This window comes from Hemicordylus capensis, chromosome 11 (assembly GCF_027244095.1).
Source record: "Hemicordylus capensis ecotype Gifberg chromosome 11, rHemCap1.1.pri, whole genome shotgun sequence".
Taxonomy (NCBI): Eukaryota; Metazoa; Chordata; class Lepidosauria; order Squamata; family Cordylidae; genus Hemicordylus; species Hemicordylus capensis.
This window is the reverse complement of record NC_069667.1, coordinates 22,877,918-22,897,655: the sequence shown is the minus strand read 5'-3', so window position 1 is coordinate 22,897,655 and position 19,738 is coordinate 22,877,918. Positions and strand designations below refer to the sequence as shown.

The window sequence follows — 19,738 nt, the reverse complement described above, 5'->3', positions numbered from 1 at the left end:
GGCAGCTTCCTCTGTTCCTATCTGCAAAAGGGCTGAAACTATGCAGCCTTGAAATATAGGCATACTTAGTACCATTATTTATATTCTGCTGTTCAGCTAAGAAATTTGCAAAGTGGTTTGCATAGAAAAGGAGTAATAAGAAGATGGCCCCCTGTTCCCCAAAAGGCTCACATTCTAAAAAAAGAAAACACACACACCAGTAATAGCCACTGGAGGGGGGCTGTGCTGGGGCTGGATAAGGCCAGTTGCTCTCCCCCTGCTAAATACAAGAGAAGCTTCACTTTGAAAGATAGCTCTTTGCCTAGTTAGCCAGTTATATGCTAAAATACGTAAAATCTAGGAAATGCTAAAACTGATATTGCATGCCCTCCCAACAGTTTTTCATATCCCTGAGAAACTACCCCCAAATAAGTGAAGTTAGTTTTTGTTCTAAAGGTCATTCTTTTCATGGGAGTTGTGTACTCCAACATTTGGGTACTCAAGCCTGGGAACCTGTGCAAATCATACTATGTTTCTGTGCCTTTAACTGCAACTTGCTCTCAAGAGTCACAGCAAATGATCTCTATGGCTTAACGCCATGCCCTAAGAAGTTCCACTTGTTGATTTCTGGAAATCAAGCTGCTGTGAGTCACAGGGGCAGATCAGGCTGGGTTTTTTTGTTTGTTTGTTTGCTTGCTGGTCTCAACCTGGCAACCCTAACAAGCGCTTAAAGAGTGACTTTTCATGAACACAGTCATCATGGGCAAAGATTGCTATTAAGGCAAGGTTGCTTTTGTCAAGTAATTATCTCCAAACAGCCATGAACGACACTGGGGACAAACATATACAATTACTATTGCATGACTGTTCGGATTACATATAAGAACAGGCCAGTCTAAGTATATAGTAAGTAAAGAGTCTGTGCTTCCTTATAAGACATAATTTGGCAGTGTTGTACACACACTAATGCTATAGCTTTAATTCTGCTTTCCAGCACAATCCTAATCAAGTTTACTCAGAAGTAAGTCTATGCAGTGAGGTTTATTCCAAGGTAAGCAGTCTGGGGCTACACTCCTAAAAACACTTACAAGAGATTAAATTCCACTGAAAAAAAGTGAGACAACTTTGGAGTCAATGTGCTTAGATTTGTGCTACTCATTTCACAAGCAATTTGTCTTGGCTTTCAGAAAAAGGTAACAGCAGCAAATTCTGGGCAACTATTCCTTTAATTGTGTGTAGAAGTATGTATGACAACCTGTTTGTATTGAGGAAATGGCTGATGTTCTTAAAATCACAGCACTTGTAAGCAGGAGCTAGAGGCACTATTGCATAAGGAAAGAACATCCCTCTCTGCTGCTTCCTTCCTTTGAATCCCAGGAGTGTTATGTCTTACAAACAGGTGACAGATAACAGCAGGAAATTCAAAATTGGGATTTTTTTGGAGGGGGGGGAGTGGAATGCAAAGTAATCACAGCAATACAGAACTGTGCTTAGGGCACAAGAAGAATGGGCCCAAAGTGAACAAGTTGTTTTCAAAAAGGAAAGAGAAATCCCAACAACAAAAAAGGGGGCAAAATTGCTCTTGTTTTTAAGAGCATATTTAAGATTGTTAAAGACTGCATGCACTTGCCAGAGATCCAAAATGGAATCTCTGCCTGGATCTCAGCTCCCTGTTAAGAACATAAGAGCAGCCCTGCTGGATCAGGCCCAAGGACTATGTAGTCCAGTATCGTTTTCCCCACTGTGGCCCACCAGATGCCTCTGGGGAGCCCACAGGCAAGATCCTGCTATTGCTCCACGGCAACTGGTATTTAGAAGCATCTTGCCTCTGAGACTGGAGGTGGCCTATAGCCACCAGACTAGTAGCCATTGATAGACCTGATAAGAACCTGATAAAGAGAGGAGAGCTGGTCTGGTGGTGGTAGCAAGCATGACTTGTCCCCTTAGCTAAGCAGGGTCCACCCTGGTTGCATAGGAATGGGAGACTAGAAGTGCACTGTAAGATATTCCCCTTAGGGGATGGAGCCACTCTGGGAAGAGCATCTAGGCTCCAAGTTCCCTCCCTGGCAGCATCTCCAAGATAGGGCTGAGAGAGACTCTGCCTGCAACCTTGGAGAAGCCGCTGCCAGTCTGTGTAGCAGACAATACTGAGCAAGATGGACCAATGGTCTGACTCAGTATATGGCAGCTTCCTATGTTCCAATCTCCCCTCTTCCCTTCCCTTCCCTTGTCAGTTGCAAAAGAGGGCTATGCCCCCACAAGGGTTGTGGGGCACGGTGGCTTTTAATACCCCATGACCTTGGGCCACCTCTGCTGCTGAATATATGTTGCTTGGTGGCAAATCTGGGTTTGTGCCTATGTAAAGGGTAAGCAGCTCTTAAGTGTGTAATGGCCGATGCATCAGCGGCTGTTAGCAAAGACTGCCAAATGTATACCAGGTCCTGGGGGCCATAGTGGGGGTCAGAGTTCCGACTGCCAAGGGTCCCTCCTGCCGCTGCAGAACTCATCCCAACAATGCCCAACAGAGGACACATCGGGTCAGGCCTGCCTGTCGGACTTGACACGACGCATAACCCTAGTAGAGTTCAGCTGAACATGAGGAGAAACTGCTAAGCAGCAAGGGCAGTCTGACAATGGGACCAATGACCTATGGGGATGGTGAGCTCCCCCTCCCTGGCGGTCTTCAAGCAGAGGCTGGACACCACCTGTTGGGCATGCTCTCGATTCCCCCCACTGAGCAGATGGCTGTGAGGTAAAGTGTGCCGTCAAGTCGATTTCAACTCCTGGCGCCCACAGAGCCCTGTGGTTTTCTTTGGTAGAATACAAGAGGGGTTTACCATTGCCATCTCCCGTGCAGTATGAGATGATAACTTTCAGCACCTTCCTATATCGCTGCTGCCCAACAGAGGTATTTCCCTTAGTCTGGGAAACATACCAGCGGGGATTTGAACTGGCAAAATTCTGCTTGTTAGTCAAGCATTTTCCTGTTGCACCACTTAAGATGGCTTCTAAGACCTTCTCCAACTCTAGGATTCTAGGAAGACACTTTCTTCAAGTAATAAACCCGGCTGCCAGTCTTGGGATATTTCATTTTAGGCCATTAAAACAATCAGTTTTTACAAAAAAGAACCCTCTGCTTCCTTGCAAAAGTCAAATTGCCTTTTTCCAAGCATGATAAACACAAGAATAATCTTGCTAATGGTACACACCAACATGGGAAGAGTCATGAAAACCATACTTTTATTGATCACAAACCCAACAGGAGCCTGAACCACTGACACTCCAGTTGCTTCATGCAACAGACCTGGAGAATGCCTCTTCCTTCCTTTCCCCAGCCAGAACCCAATCGATTTCTATTAATGATTTCAGAACGGCTTGTATGATTGAAAGGGATCAGATCCGTCAACCGAAAGAGTTCCCAAGTTGTGACAACTGAGTCATCATATTAGTTGTGCAACCTAGAAAACCTTTCCCTCCCCCCAGTATTATTCATTGCTTGGGATTTTCCTAACTTCCTGAACTGCTTGGGATTCTTATTAGTTTCTGAATAGGAAACTGGTGACTCAGTATGGGATGAAAGGCCTCAATGCAGAAATAACTAGAAGGGCAGAAATAACTAGAAGAGAAATGGCAAAGTCTTCTTGTGGCGGGGGGAGAGGGGAGAACGAGAACACAGAATAGAATTGACCAGCATAAGGCCTGGGGGGGCGGGGGGGGCAGTCACAAAGGCTTAAAGGTAATGTGTGCCGTCGAATCAGTGTCGACAAAGACTTACTAGCCCACAAGAAGAATTACTAGCCCATCTGCCCACACCATACAAGTTGCTTCTGGTGTCAGCGTGGTATAGTGGTTAGAGTGCTGGACTAGGACCGGGGAGACCCGAGTTCGAATCCGCATTCAGCCATGAGACTTGCTGGGTGACTCAGGGCCAGTCACTTCTCTCAGCCTAACCTACTCCACAGGGTTGTTGTGAAAGAGAAACTTAAGTACATATTACACTGCTCTGGGCTCCTTGGAGGAAGAGCGGGATATCAAATGTAAATAAATAAATAGACTGCAGAGGGTATTTTCAATCCAGACAATAGAGCAAGGGATTGTTTACAAGCCTGAAGGTTTCAACGTCCTCAGCTCTGGAAGTTATGCACCTTTGTAGGATATTTTCTGTTCCAGCACAGTTCACCCATTCCCCTCTTTGGCTTCCTTTTTGGATTTGCAGCATTACTTCGTGGGCACAGCAACATTAAGCGGTCTGCATTTGCAGAATTTAACCCACTTTTGGATACACATGGTTATTTTTGTGGGTTTAAAAAGCTACAATAACCATGCCTAGCAGCCAGGATGAATATTATGCAACCTCTACAGAGAATGCATTCAACTGCAGGAGGCTGAAAGTGTGAGTGGTTTCACACCAGTGCTTCAAGATAGGATTTCCTGTGACATTTCCTTGTTTAAAATAGTAACACGGTTTTCCATAATACATTTTTTCCCAGTACACTGTGTACAATCCAGGCTTCATCTTTCCAAGACTCCCTTTTCTATTTATACATTTAAAACCACCTGCATCTGATCTATTACATTATTTTAAATTAATTGCTTTTGTTGCTTTGGCATTTATGGCTCTCTGGTAGGAGAGAGCAAGCTAATAGATCAAGGACGCATTTGCAAAATATTTAGGCTTTTTAAAAATCGGCCTAGCTCCACACAGCATCAACTTGTATTAGCGGAATATCTGATTCAAAGCACAGTGAATCAATGACTCATATGCAACCTAATCCTTTACATGGAAGCCCCACTTCCTATGTGGATAGGACTGCAGCCTTAATATCACAGTAAAGGTGCACCATTTAATATCTGAAATATACTATGCAGAGTAAATATGGCCTCTTATTTTTCTGGAACACAAAGAAAATATCAAATCCTTGAAGCCTTTGATTGACGTTGTTTATTTTGGAATACTCTTCTTGTGATCGCTAGTCAACCTGAGGAGTGACAGCTATGTTTACGTTGCCCAGATACTGTCGGATTTCTATTGCATGATTTTCTACCACAAGGAAAAAGGAAGAGGAAAGACAATTGACCCAGAAAGTGGCAAGTTGCAAATGGATTTAAGATGCAAGATCAAATATCTTTCTACGCCTCTCCAATAACTACCCAGGGAAAACCACCTAGGAGGCATATAGCATGCGGTTTGTTTCCACATAGTCTCCCCATTACGTATGTTCCCGGGCAGCGTAAGAAGTAATCACGCAGAAGCATTAACCACACAGCTATGTAACATATAAACCAGCCATTTACGAAGACTAAAATGATCATTTAAATATTGATGAACTATCATCCCTATGAAGCAAGGCCTTAAAAGCTGTGAGGGTTTTGGTTTTCTTAACTTTGGGAGGCAGAAAACCAAAAAAGAGCACACTGGAACTTGATAAGTTCTCAGGGGCGCAGCGGAAATAAAGAGGGAGGAAAATATATATTCATTCCACCTCTCTCCCCAGTTACACAGGATAAATATACGGAAGGGAGGTCTGTTGTTGGAGAGGCTATAAGCAAGGACAGGAAGAAGTCAAGCACACTTTACCTCTGGACTACCAGGTCTTGGGGATTAACAGCAGAAGTAAAAAGAGAGAAAAATAGGCCTACTATACTTTGCTTAATTTGAAGGTCAATCCTGTCATGGGAAGACGTTAAGGCTGGATTGGCCCCCAAAAGCTCCTTCAACTTTCTCTCTCTCTTTTGGCAACAGAAAACACAATGTGTAGCTTTAAAATACATCTCTATTACCTGTGGTCTAAAAATAAGAATTTCCACTCCAGACTGTGTCTTGATGTGAATTCTTCACACGGTTCTTCCACATTACAAAGTTCCTGCAGAAACAGATGGCACAGGTTTATCTTTTATTTTTATTTTTCAATAAACACAGCTCTTGGAAAACAAATAGTCCTTCTGACATGGGGCCATATGGTGAATGAGGCTGTTGGGGCATGCGGGCCTTGGAAAACCTGATGTAACTGCTCCTAACCACATTCCTCTAAGGTAGGCCTTATTCTCATTCTGCAAGAGCAGAAGATAACTCATTCCTTCCCCGCGTCTCCCACCAGAGTTGGGAGTTGCGTCTGGCATCCAGTGAGGCCAGACACATCACACTGCACAATGCAGTGTGTTGACTTTCATAGGAACATAGGAAACTGCCTTATGCCAAGTCAGATCCTTGGTCCATCTAGAAGAGTATTGTCTGCATTGACCGGCAGCTGAATACACAGATCACGAGGCCCATCAACAGCTCTTCCTTTCTCACCCTCCACTAGGCTGTCAGCTTATGGTAATGCTAGATCGACCAGAAAGACTGCACACCTTTAAGAACTGTGGAGTAACGAGACGAACTGTTGCTACGAGGCAAATCTGCTCTTCATTGGTTGACCGGAACACTCGTGCGATGGCAGATTCAAAGCCGTTGTAAGAGGATGTAGGCACTAAAAAAGAAAGAACAAGCATTCGTGAAATGAGCTTCTTTTTCTTTGTAAAGAGAACTTTTCCAAAACCTTCCCATCTGTTTTGGTTATTACCCTCCATCCTTTCAGGGAGTCAGGGCTGCAGACCCAGCGCTAATAAGAGCAAGCCAGAAAAACATGTCCTCCAAATTTTTCACCGTTAACAATGCTTCTTCTAGAGGCAAGATCATTTCAGGAATGTGGGTGTTGCATTGTTATAGTGGGGAAGACTGTGAAACTGGGTCATGAACAGGTCTGAATTTTTTTGGTGGGGTGGGGGGAGAGGAACAACAAAACCACCCTCTGAGTGCTATTAAAAATTGCCAGGTGGAAAACAGAAGGAAAGTGGGAGAAGAAACAGATCTGTGATGAGTTTCTCCACACTGAATGTTTGCCTGGCTTTATTCCAAGCCACCGTTATTAATATTTTTGTGTCAAAACAACCACCATGCAAAAGAATGAACACACACACTGTCCAAGAAATTTCAGGTCGATATATATTAATATAATTAATCTACGTTACAAACTTCAGTGGTCCGAGGGGTTTCAGACAAGATGTATCTGATGGAAGTCTTCTGATGCAGCTCCAAAGACTGAATATTCTTACATCAGAATAAGACAGAACCTGTTCACACAAAACTTTACTTGCTTTGTACTTTATCTGCACCCACATCTTTCTGAGGTATGTCCCTTTCCATTTTCTAAGCTCCAGAATGCACAAAGAGCAGATCCATACAACCACATACTGGTTACAGTCATCAGGTCAAAGACTAGTGCAGATCTTTTCTGATGCTTTCAGCATTCGTCAATGAGAGGAAAGCTCCTCTGCCATGAGTAACGGCAAGACTACCACGTGACAACTGCATGTTTAAAATTCATGGCCCTAGGAATGTAGACTTAAGGGTAACTTACAGATTTAGGTTAAGGAATAAATAGCTAATGTGGTTTTTCACCACTCAGCTGTGGGCTCCACTTTCCTTCAATTGGATAATTGTTTGAGGTGTTATGAGAAGATGGCAGTGTTCACCACCATTGTCATGAAGTGTAAATTCATCCACAGTTTCACAGAAATGTGTCGTCACAGGCTGTACATGGATGGCAATTTTTCAGAAGCTGGCCATTACTGACCATGGTATAAAGTTTTTCCTGTCTTGTTACAGTACCTGCTCAAACAGTTGCTGCAGGTTTCGGAAATACTACGCAAACCGCTTGCAAAGACTAAGAATGAGCATGTGTACCACAAGCAGTGGTGGTATATCTATCTTCAGAGTCCCTGAAAAGCTATCATCTATACACAGCTAGAGATAAGGATGGGACAGCCATAGGAACATAGGAAGCTGCCTTATACGGAGTCAGACCCTTGGTCCATCTAGCGCAGTATTGGCTACACTGATGGGCAGCAGCTTCTCCAAGATTTCAAGCAGGAGTCTCTCCCATCCCTACTTAGAGAGCCAGCGTGGTGTAGTGGTTAGAGTGCTGGACTAGGACCGGGGAGACCCGAGTTCAAATCCCCATTCAGCCATGAGACTTGCTGGGGGACTCTGGGCCAGTCACTTCTCTCTCAGCCCAACCTACTTCACAGGGTTGTTGTGAGGAGAAGCTCAAGTATGTAGTACACTGCTCTGGGCTCCTTGGAAGAAGAGCGGGATATAAATGTAAATAATAATAATAATAATAATAATAATACTTGGAGATGCTACCAGGGATTGAACCTGGGACCTTCTGCATGCAAAGCAGATACTCTGCCACAGGTCCATCCCTAAAGGTGGCATACATGGGTCTCCCACTCGGGCACTGACCACACCAAAACCTGCTTAGCTTCAGCAAGGTGGCTGTATGTGTCCTTATGAAAACGAGGCTATTGGTCTCAGACCATGATCTGAGTCCAATAGCCTCATTTTGATGAAATGCTGTTTTAAGTTTAGCCTAGACCTGCAATGGGCTATGATTTGTGGGCTGATCACTTATTGCAATGAAATAACAACAGAAGTATGGAAAGACTTATAAGTCTTCTTTCCCTGCTTCTGCAGCAATACTGAAAGAGGGATCTGGAGGTCAACTCTACAGGGAGATCCATCAAAATCCCCAGTTGGCTTCCAGAGTTCATGAATTCAACTACTTCTTTCTATCATGCAAAGTGTCTTTTAAGCAGCATATGAGAAAGGAGAGAAATACAACAGCTTACCATGAGTAAAATATTTAAAATCCACTACAAATTTCACATATTCATATGTAATGGGTTCATTTGGATCCAGGTTTCCTCGGGCTAAATGACAACAAAATTCTATTTGTTTTTCAGCTGAAAGAGAGAAGGGGGGGGGGAGTGTTTTAGAGTCACAGTGTAAAATACTGCTAATTTCTCCATCCCATCCCTTCAGAAAGCTTCAGACATAGACAACACTTCTAAGCTAAGAAGCCCTTTTCTCCATCTGCTGCCTTACATCATCTTAAATTGCCAGAGGTACTTTATATTCTTGTGTTAATCGTCATGACTTATACAGCACTATTAACATGCATTACAAACCAGAAGACAAGTGTGATGCCCCGAGGAGCTTATAGTGTAAAATTCAACTCAGGAGAAAGCAGCAGAGGAAGATACAGACAAGGGTCCTAAACCCTATTTACCTGAATCCAAGCCTAGCCGCCCCCCCCCAACTATTTGATGTTAGAAATGAGGGTGGGGTGGGCGTTTGCCTTAAATTCAGTCTTCCTTTCAGGTAAATCATTCTGCATTTAATCTGTATTTTTAAAGGGGGTTGTCTTAAATTTAGACTCCTCCTATTTGGGTAATAGCAGAGGGAAGGATGTCTTATACGCATGGTTCAGCTGCATAAACCTGGGCTTAGCTGCAGTAGGGAATTTGGATTCTGAGTTAAGCCAAAGGCTTCATGGAAAAGGTGAAGCTGTCATTGACAGCCAATGCAGGGTATTGGTAAGAGTGTTGGGCTAGGGCCAGGGAGACCGAGGTTCAAGTCCCCACTCAGCCATGAAACCCACTGAGTGATCTGTGACAGGCATCCAGACAAGACACTTAACTGTGGTCAAGGAAAGCAAACCACAGTTAACTGTCATGTTCAAATTGTTCATTAGGATCCAGTGTTCCTTCTAAGAGGCATTCCCAGATGTTGTTGACTACAACTCCCAGCATCCCCAGCTGCAATGGCTTTTGCTTGGGGATTATGGGAACTGTAGTCAACAACATCTGGGAACACCTCTTAGAGCAGGCATCCCCAAACTGCGGCCCTCCAGATGTTGCTGAACTACAACTTCCAGCATACCCAGCCACAAAAAATTGTGTCTAGGGATGCTGGGAAATCCACCCTGATTTCTATTCACATTTGGGTATGTGCATGTGTTTTAAATTTACATGGTTGAATAAAATATAGCAATTACTACCCTTCAGCCTTTAGGCTTCTACAGTAACAGGTATAGAAAACTAAGAGCTCTTTTTAAAAAAACCCAATAGCTGATTCTAGGGCTGTGCATCACAACAGTGCTGATGAATCTGTGGGACACACCCTGCCCACTTGTGCCACAGGGAGGTGTCTACTCACACCAGAGCCCTCCCCACGCAGTTCTCCATATTTTCAGCATTGGGGGAACACCTCTTTTACAGGAACTGGAGTTACGCAAAGTCAGGAAACCACACCGGATGCTTAGGAAGCCACACAGCTGGTCTTTTGGTAGCAAGCATGAATGGTCCCCTTTGCTAAGCAGGGTCTGCCCTGGTTGCATTTGAATGGGAGACTACATGTGTGAGCACTGGAAGGTATTCCCCTTAGGGGATGGGGTCGCTCTGGGAAGAGCATCTAGGTTCCAAGTTCCCTCCCTGGCAGCATCTCCAAGATAGGGCTGAGCTAGATGGACCAAGGGTCTGTCTCGGTAGAAGGCAGATTCCTATGTTGGAGGGCTTTGTTGGTGGGCTAAAGGCCACCTCCAGCCTCAAAGGCAGGATGCCTCTGAGTACCAGTTGCAGGGGAGTCACAGCAGGAGAGGGGGCATGCCCTCAACTCCTGCCTGTGGCTTCCAGCGGCATCTGGTGGGCCACTGTGGGAAACAGGATGCTGGACTAGATGGGTTTCCTTGGGCCTGATCCAGCAGGGCTGTTCATATGTTCCTGCAGCATGTGCCAGGAAGTCACGTCGGGTCTGCTGAGAGCGGGGGGAGCCACAAAGTTTCCTGGCACACACTGCAGGGCTCCAGATCCTGTATAAGTGTACCCCCCAGCACTAGAAATGTGTGGAACTGCAGGGGACCACCGTGCAAGCAGAAGCTTCTCCGTGGCACCTACAGATTCATCAGCATTGGATGTTCCAGTGTACAGCCCTAGTGTATACAGAGGTAGCTGACAGGAGGCAACCCAATGGGTACTTATTCAAGCATTTCTGTATATCGTTCTTATGGCGTGTTCCAGCTAACAAAGCACTTAGCAAATTCCCCCCACCATCCTGGTTGCTTGCTCCCACCTCCTCCTTCCCGTCAAAGCTGCCCGGAATAAAACGCTACTTACTGTTTAGAAAATCTGCCGCCACAGTGTTTGTCATGAGCATGTGTGGAGAAAGCAGCTTGTACACGTCGCTCTGTTCGCGCTCAGGCAGAAAGTTTAATATATTTTGGTCCACCAAATCTGACTGATGCAAAAGAACGCTTTGTCATGTTCAACGGTAAATGGTGAATATTTATATACCGCTTTTCAACCAAAGTTCCCCAAAGTGGTTTACATAGATATAAATAAGAATAAAATAAAATGGCTCCCTGTCCCCAAAGGGCTCACAATCTAAAGAAAAGAAAAGAAAGGAAACATATGATAGACACCAGCAACAGCCACTGGAGGGGTGCTGGGGATGGAGAGGGCCAGTTGCTCTCCCCCCTGCTCAACAAAGAGAATCACCACTTTAAAAAGTGCTAAAGCAATCACGCCGCATGCACACAAGTCACCTGGCCCCTTATCACATGACTATTCAAGATCCTCAACAAAAGGCACGAAGCTGCCTCTTTTGTAAAGTACTGAAACGGATGGACAAGCTACCTACAACATTTAGGGTATGATGACACCAGATGCACTGAGTTTTTCTTCAGTTAGCAGCCATAGCGGGGCCAATCCATCCTGGGACCAAAAGCTGGGTAGGAAGAGCGTCCAGCCAGGATCCCAGAGCCATCAGCGCTCCCGAGAACCAGTCACGTGTTTGCAACAATCAAGGTAGGAAGACGGGAAAGTGATTGTGTGTTAACCGCTATCTGGCTAGGACAGTAGTGGCCAAGCAACAGAGTTGAGCCAGCATTGTATCATGGGTGGAGGAAGATGAACCATCCTGAGCATCCTACCCAGATTGCGGCTAGCACACGATCCCTTTCTCATCTTCCCATCTCAAATTTCGTCAACACACAACCAGTTCTTGGGATTGTGCACATGCTTGGGATGCTGCCATGCAGTGTTCCCTCCAACAGGGATTCCCAGATGTTGTTGGCTACAACTCCCAGAATCCTCAGCTGCAATGGCTTTCGCTCAGGGATTCTGGGAGTTGTAGTCAACCACATCTGGGTTTCCCTTTTAGAGGGAACACTGCTGTCATGGTCCTAGTCTGGGTGAGTCCATTCCTCCTACCCTCAGAAGCTGGAACTTGCTCCAGGAGGAAAAACCCCATTAGCACCAGCTTTGGAACAAGGCGGAAGCAATGATTTAAAGCCTCCCTCCCTACACACTCTGGCCCTGAACCAGATCCACCCTCCGCTGCTACTGATAAAACGAAAATTGTGCATTACATGGCGTGTGCCACTTGGCTCCAAACTGACATCAAGCAATATAAATGTTCTATCTGTGGTCTTAGATCTGGGATGAGTCATTCAACACACACAAGTCACAGCTTGCGGCTGCAGTGAAGTCATGGAGGCTTGCCTCTGTGAGCCAGCCCAAGCAATCTGAAGCGGTACAATCCAGAAACAAGTTTACCACCTCAGCTGCTCTTTGTGAGAATCAGCTCCCTTGAGAAGTCCATCATGCTGGGAAACATTGAAGGAAAGAGAAGAAGAGGGCGACCAGCAGCAAGGTGGATGGACTCGATTACGACAGCAGTGAATGCACCACTGAGAGACCTCAAAGGACAAGCTGAAGACCCATCATCGTGGAGAGAATCTATCTACGGGGTCGCGAAGAGTCGACACCAACTTGACGGCACTTAATCAATCAATCAATGAGGAAGAGTAGCAAGCCCAAGAATACCTGCCAAGGCTGAGCAGGATTTGAACCCAGGTCAACACATTTTCAACTGGACTACTGAAGAAAATACTTTGCTGCTTAGCAGAGTTAAACATGGAAATCTGGAAGCAGAAAAAACTCAAAGGCAGGCCAGAATTCACAGTTGACTTTTTGACACTACATTTATCCTGTGATTCTGGTAAGAGAGAAGTCTGGGAAAGCTGTTCCAAGGAAAGGGAGCAGAGTAAGTAGGCAAAGTGCAGCCTGACTGAATGTTATCCACAGAAAACCGTGGGTTGTCTGCTGTTCTATTGCCACAGCACAAAAATGCAGAGACATTAAAAAGCACCCTTGGAAAACAGAAGAGTTGTGCACTGCTACAAAAGACAGTCAAGCCATCTGCATTCCTTTCGGAGGGAAAGCATGTTCCAAAGCTCGGTTAATTAGAGAAATGTCTTCCATACGCTCAGGCAAGAGAAACAACACACAGACGCCTACTTAGAGGTGCCATCACACAGAGCTGAGCCTGCTGAGATCTTATGCATTCGCATCATCAGAGCTGGTGGGATTAGCATCCTATTTGGTGGGTACGCCAAAGTTTCTAACACACCACTGACTGACTGAGGAGACGCCCTGAGAAGTCCCTCACAGCACTATCAACCTTTTAGGTGGTGAGGGAGTGGGACCATATCACTTCCCAACAGCCATGCCAGGCACTTGCTCTTGGGAGGTGTGTGAATGCCTCTTCCCACCCACCCCGCTCCCCATCTCAGCAAATCTGGGAAATGAAATCTCCCAAATTTCTCTATCAAGTCCTTCAATAGGTCAGTTCGGCATACAGAAATATTTCATCATGTCGCTGGACTTCACACAACGCATAATTAATCAACGGAATTCTTCACACAGCGCATGATCAGTCTATGGAATTCTGTGCCATGGATCGTGAGAATGTTGGCCCCCAGCTTGGATGGCCCTGAGAGGGGCTTAGACAAATTCATGGAGGGCAGACCTATCAGTGGCTACGACCCTTAATGGCCATACCTTAATGGCCATACGTTACCTCCGTTCAGAGGCAGAATGCCTCCGAATACCAGTTGCAGAGGAGCAGTGACAGGAGAGGGGGGAATGCCTTCATATCCCAGTTATGTGGCTTCTCAAGCCCACTAAGGGAAACAGCGTGCTGGACTAGATAGGCCTTGGGCCTCATCCAGTAAGGCGGTTCTTATGGATTGGGTTGCAGTCCAGTTGCAGTCCTAACTTGGCAAAGAGGCACCTTTTAACATGGTGATGCTCTTTATTTAGCAGGGGGAGAGTAACTGGCCCTCTCCACCCCCAGCACAGGACCTCCAGTGACTCTTGCTGGTGTCTATCTTGTTTTTCTTTTTAGACTGTGAGCCCTTTGGGGAAAGGGATCCATCTTATTTATTTATTATTTCTCTGTATAAACTGCCCTGAGCCATTTTTGGAAGGGCGGTATAGAAATCGAATGAATGAATGAATGAATGAATCTTTCCCACATACTTGAAGGCATTATATGGCTGCTTATGATTTATATTTGTGTGTCCGATATATATGTGTCCATGACAGGACTGACCTGGCATGGTCTCTGGTCAAACAGGTCTTGTAGGTTTTGCCTAGCGCTGCCAGAAACAGAGTGGGATGCAAATGCCTATACCCATGGGCAACAACAGCTCTATTACATTGCCTACATGACTCTGGAAAACTATTAGGAGCCACACACAGGTAGAGCTAGTGTGGCATAGTGGTTAGAGTATTGGATTTAGACTTGCCTTCAAATCACCCCTCAGCATGATTGGGCCAGTCACTCACTCACTCACTCTCTGCCTAGCCTACCTCACAGGGTGGTTGTGAAGATAATAAGGAAGAGGAACCCTGTTTGTCAGCCGCTCTGAGCTCCTTGAAGGAAGTGCAAGGTAAAAATATATATAACAATAATGGTCATTCCTAAGGATTAAAAAAAGAGGTTTTGAAAAACTATGTTGTTAGAACTCACCGGTAAATGTCCAAGAAGAGAAGAAACACTATCAGATACATAAATAATAATCCCATCAGTGGTAAGTGCGATGAGAAATCCGTCTAATGCCTAAAGAGAAAGGAATGTAAAAACAACTTAGTGGATAAGAAGATCAATATTCTGAACCCAAACCTATTTATTTGAAAGTAAATCCTCAGTAGATCCTACATGAAACCAAAGCAAGTGTTCTAGGATCACAACTATGCAGCCTAAACCTATAAAAATTCACTCAGAAATAGGTCCAAGTGAGTTCTACAGAGCTTGCTCCAAAATAAGCATGTATGGAACAGCGGCTGTGTGGAGGAATCCTAAGCCAGATGTACCACAGGGCTTACTTTACTTTGCATAGGCAAGAGTTTATAGAATTTCAGTCCTGGGCTGAATCACTAGATGTGTTCTGAAATATATTTGCATGGGCTTATTTAGTCAGTTGAGGTGCAAAAAATATCATCAACAAGCAATCTGAATTTTTAATAGGGAATTTCCAATGATGGAGATTCTTCTGTGCCAGCCATTATTGGTTTTAGACTGGATGCTAACTGTAGTTTTGCAATTTATTCCTGAACTACTCAAGACTTTCTGTGGTGAAAACTTCAGTTAACTTGAGACCCCCTTCAGAGGCCCTGCTCCGGGTACCCTTACCAAAAGATCTGAGAAGGGTGGTTACTCAAGGGAGGGCCTTTTCAGTGGTGGCACCGCATTTATGGAATACCCTCCCCAATGAGGCTCACCTGGCATAATCACCTTTTAGATGCCAGGTGAAGACCTTTCTGTTCACCCAGGCCTTTTAAATTAAAGGTAAAGTTGTGCCGTCGAGTCGGTGTCGACTCCTGGTGCCCACAGAGCCCTGTGGTTGTCTTTGGTAGAATATAGGAGGGGTTGACCATTGCCTCCTCCTGCGCAGTATGAGATAATGCCTTTCAGCACCTTCCTATATCGCTGCTGCTCGATATGGGTATTTCCCATACCAGCGGGGATTCAAACCAGCAACCTCTTGTTTGCTAGGCAAGTCAGTTCCCTGCTGTGCCTTAAAAAAAATGTGGGTTTTTTTGTATTTTACTGTAATCTTTTACTTTGTTCTATGTGTTTTAATTGTATATTTTTACTTCTTCTTTTTTTTTTTTTGGTGAGCTGCCCAGAGAACAATTTGTTATGGGGCAGCTAACAAATAAAGCTGTTATTATTGTTGTTATTCTCATTAACTTGCAAGCCCTTCAAGTGGCTTCGCTGCTTCTCCCCATTTCCCTCAGGCTGTAGAATGAAAACTCTTCAGAGCTGCTCAGTCACTTGCATCATCCCAGCAGTGGCATTTGGGAAGCAGCCCAAGGGGGAACCCTAGAGATGCAGCAGCAGTTTTCATGGGTTTTTTTTAATTAAAAAATTCCGAATATATCCCTATCCACCCCCAGCACAATATCCCTCCAGAGGTGGTAGTTGCTTACTTCTACTTTATGTTTCATTTTAGATTGTGCGTCCTTTTGGGACAGGCAATCTTATTTCTTTATGTCAACTGCTTTGAGAACTTTTTTTGTTGAAAAGTGGCATATAATCTTATAAACAAGCAAGCAAGCAAGCAAGCAAGCAAACAAACAAACGGAATTCCTTGTTCCCATCTCTGACAGCTACTGGCGCAGTAAAGGGCTTGCCATACAGCTTTGTAAGAGAACAACTGTGCTAGCTGTCCTACGGTTTTAACCAGACAGCAGGAAGCCAAGATGAGAAGCTGAGGGCGGGGTGTGTGTGTGTGTGTGTGCGCACCTGCCTGCCTGCCTTCCCAGTCCCCATGTGTTTCTACATATCATGTACTTTGCCCTTGATCCAGCATAAGCGTTATGAAAAGAACTCTAGCATACAGATCAGAAGTATCTCAAAGCAGAGAAGTTTCGTGACTCTTTATTTGACATGAAGTAGTCACCCGTGCAAGCGACGTCTGTTAAGAGACTGCAGCCTCTCAGGTAGGAGCCGGTTTTGATTAAACTAAAATAGACTGACTTGTTCAGCAAGAGGCATTTGCAGAAGGGGGATAAACAGACTTTTCCAAAAAAAAAAGAAAAAGAAAAGATGAGTCATCCCATCTCTATGAGAAGGAAATAAGCAAATCGCTGCAATTCTAGGCCAGTGCACACCCTTAAACTTTGGTAGTGAAAACAGAAGCAGAGAACTGTTTGCAGAGGATGGGAAATCTTGCTTTGCGATGCGATTTCTTGTTTGCAAAAAAAAAAAAAAAAAAAAGCCACAAGGAAATAGCAAATATATATAAGCACACAGGTCTTTTAAAAAGCACAGGGCATTTCTTTCCCGAGAACAATGTTGGGCGGGTTTGATCTCTTTCTTCCCCTTTCTGAACGGGATGATTCACAGAATGTATAAAAAGTACATAAGTGAGTGTCCAGATTCTCTAATTCAGACAGTCAAGCATACAGTTTATGAGCTTTCAGTCCCACTCCGACCACCCCCAGCACAGAAAGCAAGAAGCTGGGAACTTGCGATCACACAAGCCACAGTGGAAGAAGAGGGCTGTAAAGGCTTTTTCTACAGTGCTATAAAAACTGAATCCAGTCAAGCTTTGGAGTTGAGAGAGGAGGACGAGTTAATCTTCAGATCTTATTCTCAGTCTCTACCTTCAGCCAAGTTCTGTGCTGCCTCTGATATGGATTATTGTCCATTTTCATCAGAATGACTGAGCAGTGGAATTGAGACCAACCTGTCAGCAATAGGAAGCTGCTGCGAGGTGGCATTCTGTGTTAAACAAGATGGGGTTTTCCTAACGCTTTTTAGAAGGCAGAAGGTTGCATGATCTGGTGTTCAAATGAGCCCTTGAGACACATTTTTAAAGCCAGGCTATTAGTGTTTTGAATTGTTTTAACAATTTGTCTTATTTTGTTTTTGTTGTCTTTATTTTTGTGAACTGCCTAGAGCCTTTGGAGTCAGGCAGCAGATAGATAGATAGATAGATAGATAGATAGATAGATAGATAGATCGATAGATCGATAGATCGATCGATAGATCGATAGATCGATAGATCGATAGATAGACAGACACCAATCACCTTTGCTTGTCATTCATGCCCTTTAATTAATTAATTTGATTTCTATACCGCCCTTCCAAAAATGGCTCAGGGCGGTTTACACAGAGAAATAACAAACAAATAAGATGGCTCCCTGTCCCCAAAGGGCTCACACAATCTAAAAAGAAACCTAAGATAGACACCAGCAACAGTCACTGGAGGTCCTGTGCTGGGGGTGGATAGGGCCAGTTACTCTCCCCCTGCTAAATAAAAAGAGAATCACCACATTAAATGGTGCCTTTTTGCCAAGTTAGGCGTTAGCTTGTATAAGTTTCCATCTTACCTCTAACATCAACTGGGTGAACTCCTCATTGCTAAGAAATGAAGGCTTCCAGTCCTGTCTAATCTCACAGGCCTCTGTCTGTGCTGTGATTTCTGAAAAGGAAAAGAACAAGAGGAAAACCACCTTCGCTTCGTTCAGTGCAGGGGCCCAATACAGCGGGGAAACATCAGGCTGAGGCAGAATATACATCACCCCGTGATTGCGTTCCAGGTGGTAACTTCAGTGGTTGCCTATAATCAGGCTCTTTAACTATCGCTAAGCAGGGACTAGAGGCATTCCTCTAAAGGAAACTGGTCAGGAGACCAACGGCCAGGATGCAGATAAAGCCACCCCACCCCCTCAATTAAGTTCTAGAAGATGCAAACAAGGATTTAACATGCTGCTGCTACTCGGAAGATGAATATTTATGTAACTGGTTGCATAAGAATGTTGATGGGGATGTGCATTTAAATGCACACACTCCTCTGAAGCCATGCAGTACAAAGACACTGCATCCTCATCAATATGCACATCTTACTGATATCCATGGTTCCCAATCCAGTAAGAGATAAGAACAGCTTTCTGAGCATCTGCATTGCATGCAGAAGGTCCCAGATTCAATTTTTTGGTATATCCAGGTAGGGCTGGGGAAGACCCCTTCCTGAGAACTTGAGGAGCACCATTCAGACATGACTGAGCTTGTGCAACTAATGCTCTGATGCAGGATAAGGCAGCTTTAAAAGTGTATCAGAAGCATCCATGGCTCAGTGACAGAGCACAGGCTTTGCATGGCCCCAGAGGGATCCCTGGTATCCAGAGTTCCCTCTAACAGGGACTCCCAGATGTTGTTGACTACAACTCCCAGAATCCCCAAGCAAAAGCCATTGCTAGCTGGGGATTCTGGGAATTGTAGTCAACAACATCTGGGAGTGCCTGCCAAAGGGAACACTGCTGGGAATGCCCCCGCCTGAGATCCCAGAGAACTGAAGTGCCAGTCTGTGTAGACCAGGGATTCTCAACGTTGGGTCCCCAGAGCCCAGATGTTATTGGACTTCCGTTCCCATAATCCCCAACCAAAGGCCACTGGGGCTGGGGATCATGGGAGTTGAAGTCCAACAACATCTGGGGACCCAACGGTGAGAAGTTCTGGTGTAGACAATACTGAATTAGAGTGATTCTCTCCTGTTTGTATATATTTCTTTAAAGAAGAAAACTAAGATCCTTCCCTACACTGAAAAGCATTTCACATATTTGAATGTTTGCCATATAAATCAAAAGTGTGATAAAAAATCTGTAACCACAACCGTAGGCCTTGGGTAAGGAAACACACATCTTCAACAAGTGCTGGTGAGAAGGAGCTTCCTTGCAGCTGAACTACCTTTCTGTTTCTGTAAGAAGTCGATGGTCCTCTGCAGTATTGTGGATTTGTCCATCTTGAGAGGATGTCCATGCCCCTGCAGCATGGTGCACAGCTCCTTAATGAGTACATTGAACTGGTCTCTTCTTTTCTTCTCTGACTTGTTGCGCGATGCCCTAGCCAATCAAAACACAGGCCGTGTTAAAAATATCAAAGGGATAGTCAGTGCTGCCATTGGGCGGCGGGGGCGGCGGAATTGGGTCATCACCCAAGCCATCCCTGACCCCACTCCACGGAGGTTGTATAAAAGAATGGTCAAAACGGGTTTAGAGCAGGATCACTGAGCCATAATAA

At 44.8% G+C, this 19,738-nt stretch overlaps 1 protein-coding gene across 4 annotated transcripts in view; it reads right to left on the bottom strand.

Moving 5' to 3' along the window:
• The window catches only part of PASD1 (PAS domain containing repressor 1), a 129,931-nt gene that overhangs the window by 28,642 nt on the left and 81,551 nt on the right, over positions 1-19,738 (bottom strand). For 3 of the 4 annotated variants that reach the window (XR_008311607.1, XM_053273581.1, XM_053273580.1), the window contains exons 4-10: positions 19,406-19,560; positions 18,049-18,140; positions 14,678-14,767; positions 10,978-11,098; positions 8,653-8,766; positions 6,331-6,449; positions 5,761-5,843 (exon numbers count right to left, since the gene is read on the bottom strand). Coding sequence is in view for 3 of the 4 variants with exons in the window: in XM_053273581.1 (XP_053129556.1) it covers positions 5,761-5,843; positions 6,331-6,449; positions 8,653-8,766; positions 10,978-11,098; positions 14,678-14,767; positions 18,049-18,140; positions 19,406-19,560 (774 nt within the window). In the remaining variant the exon portion in view is untranslated. Of the gene's footprint in view, positions 1-5,760; positions 5,844-6,330; positions 6,450-8,652; positions 8,767-10,977; positions 11,099-14,677; positions 14,770-18,048; positions 18,141-19,405; positions 19,561-19,738 lie in introns of those variants that run through there. The other variant, XM_053273582.1, reaches the window with a different exon arrangement.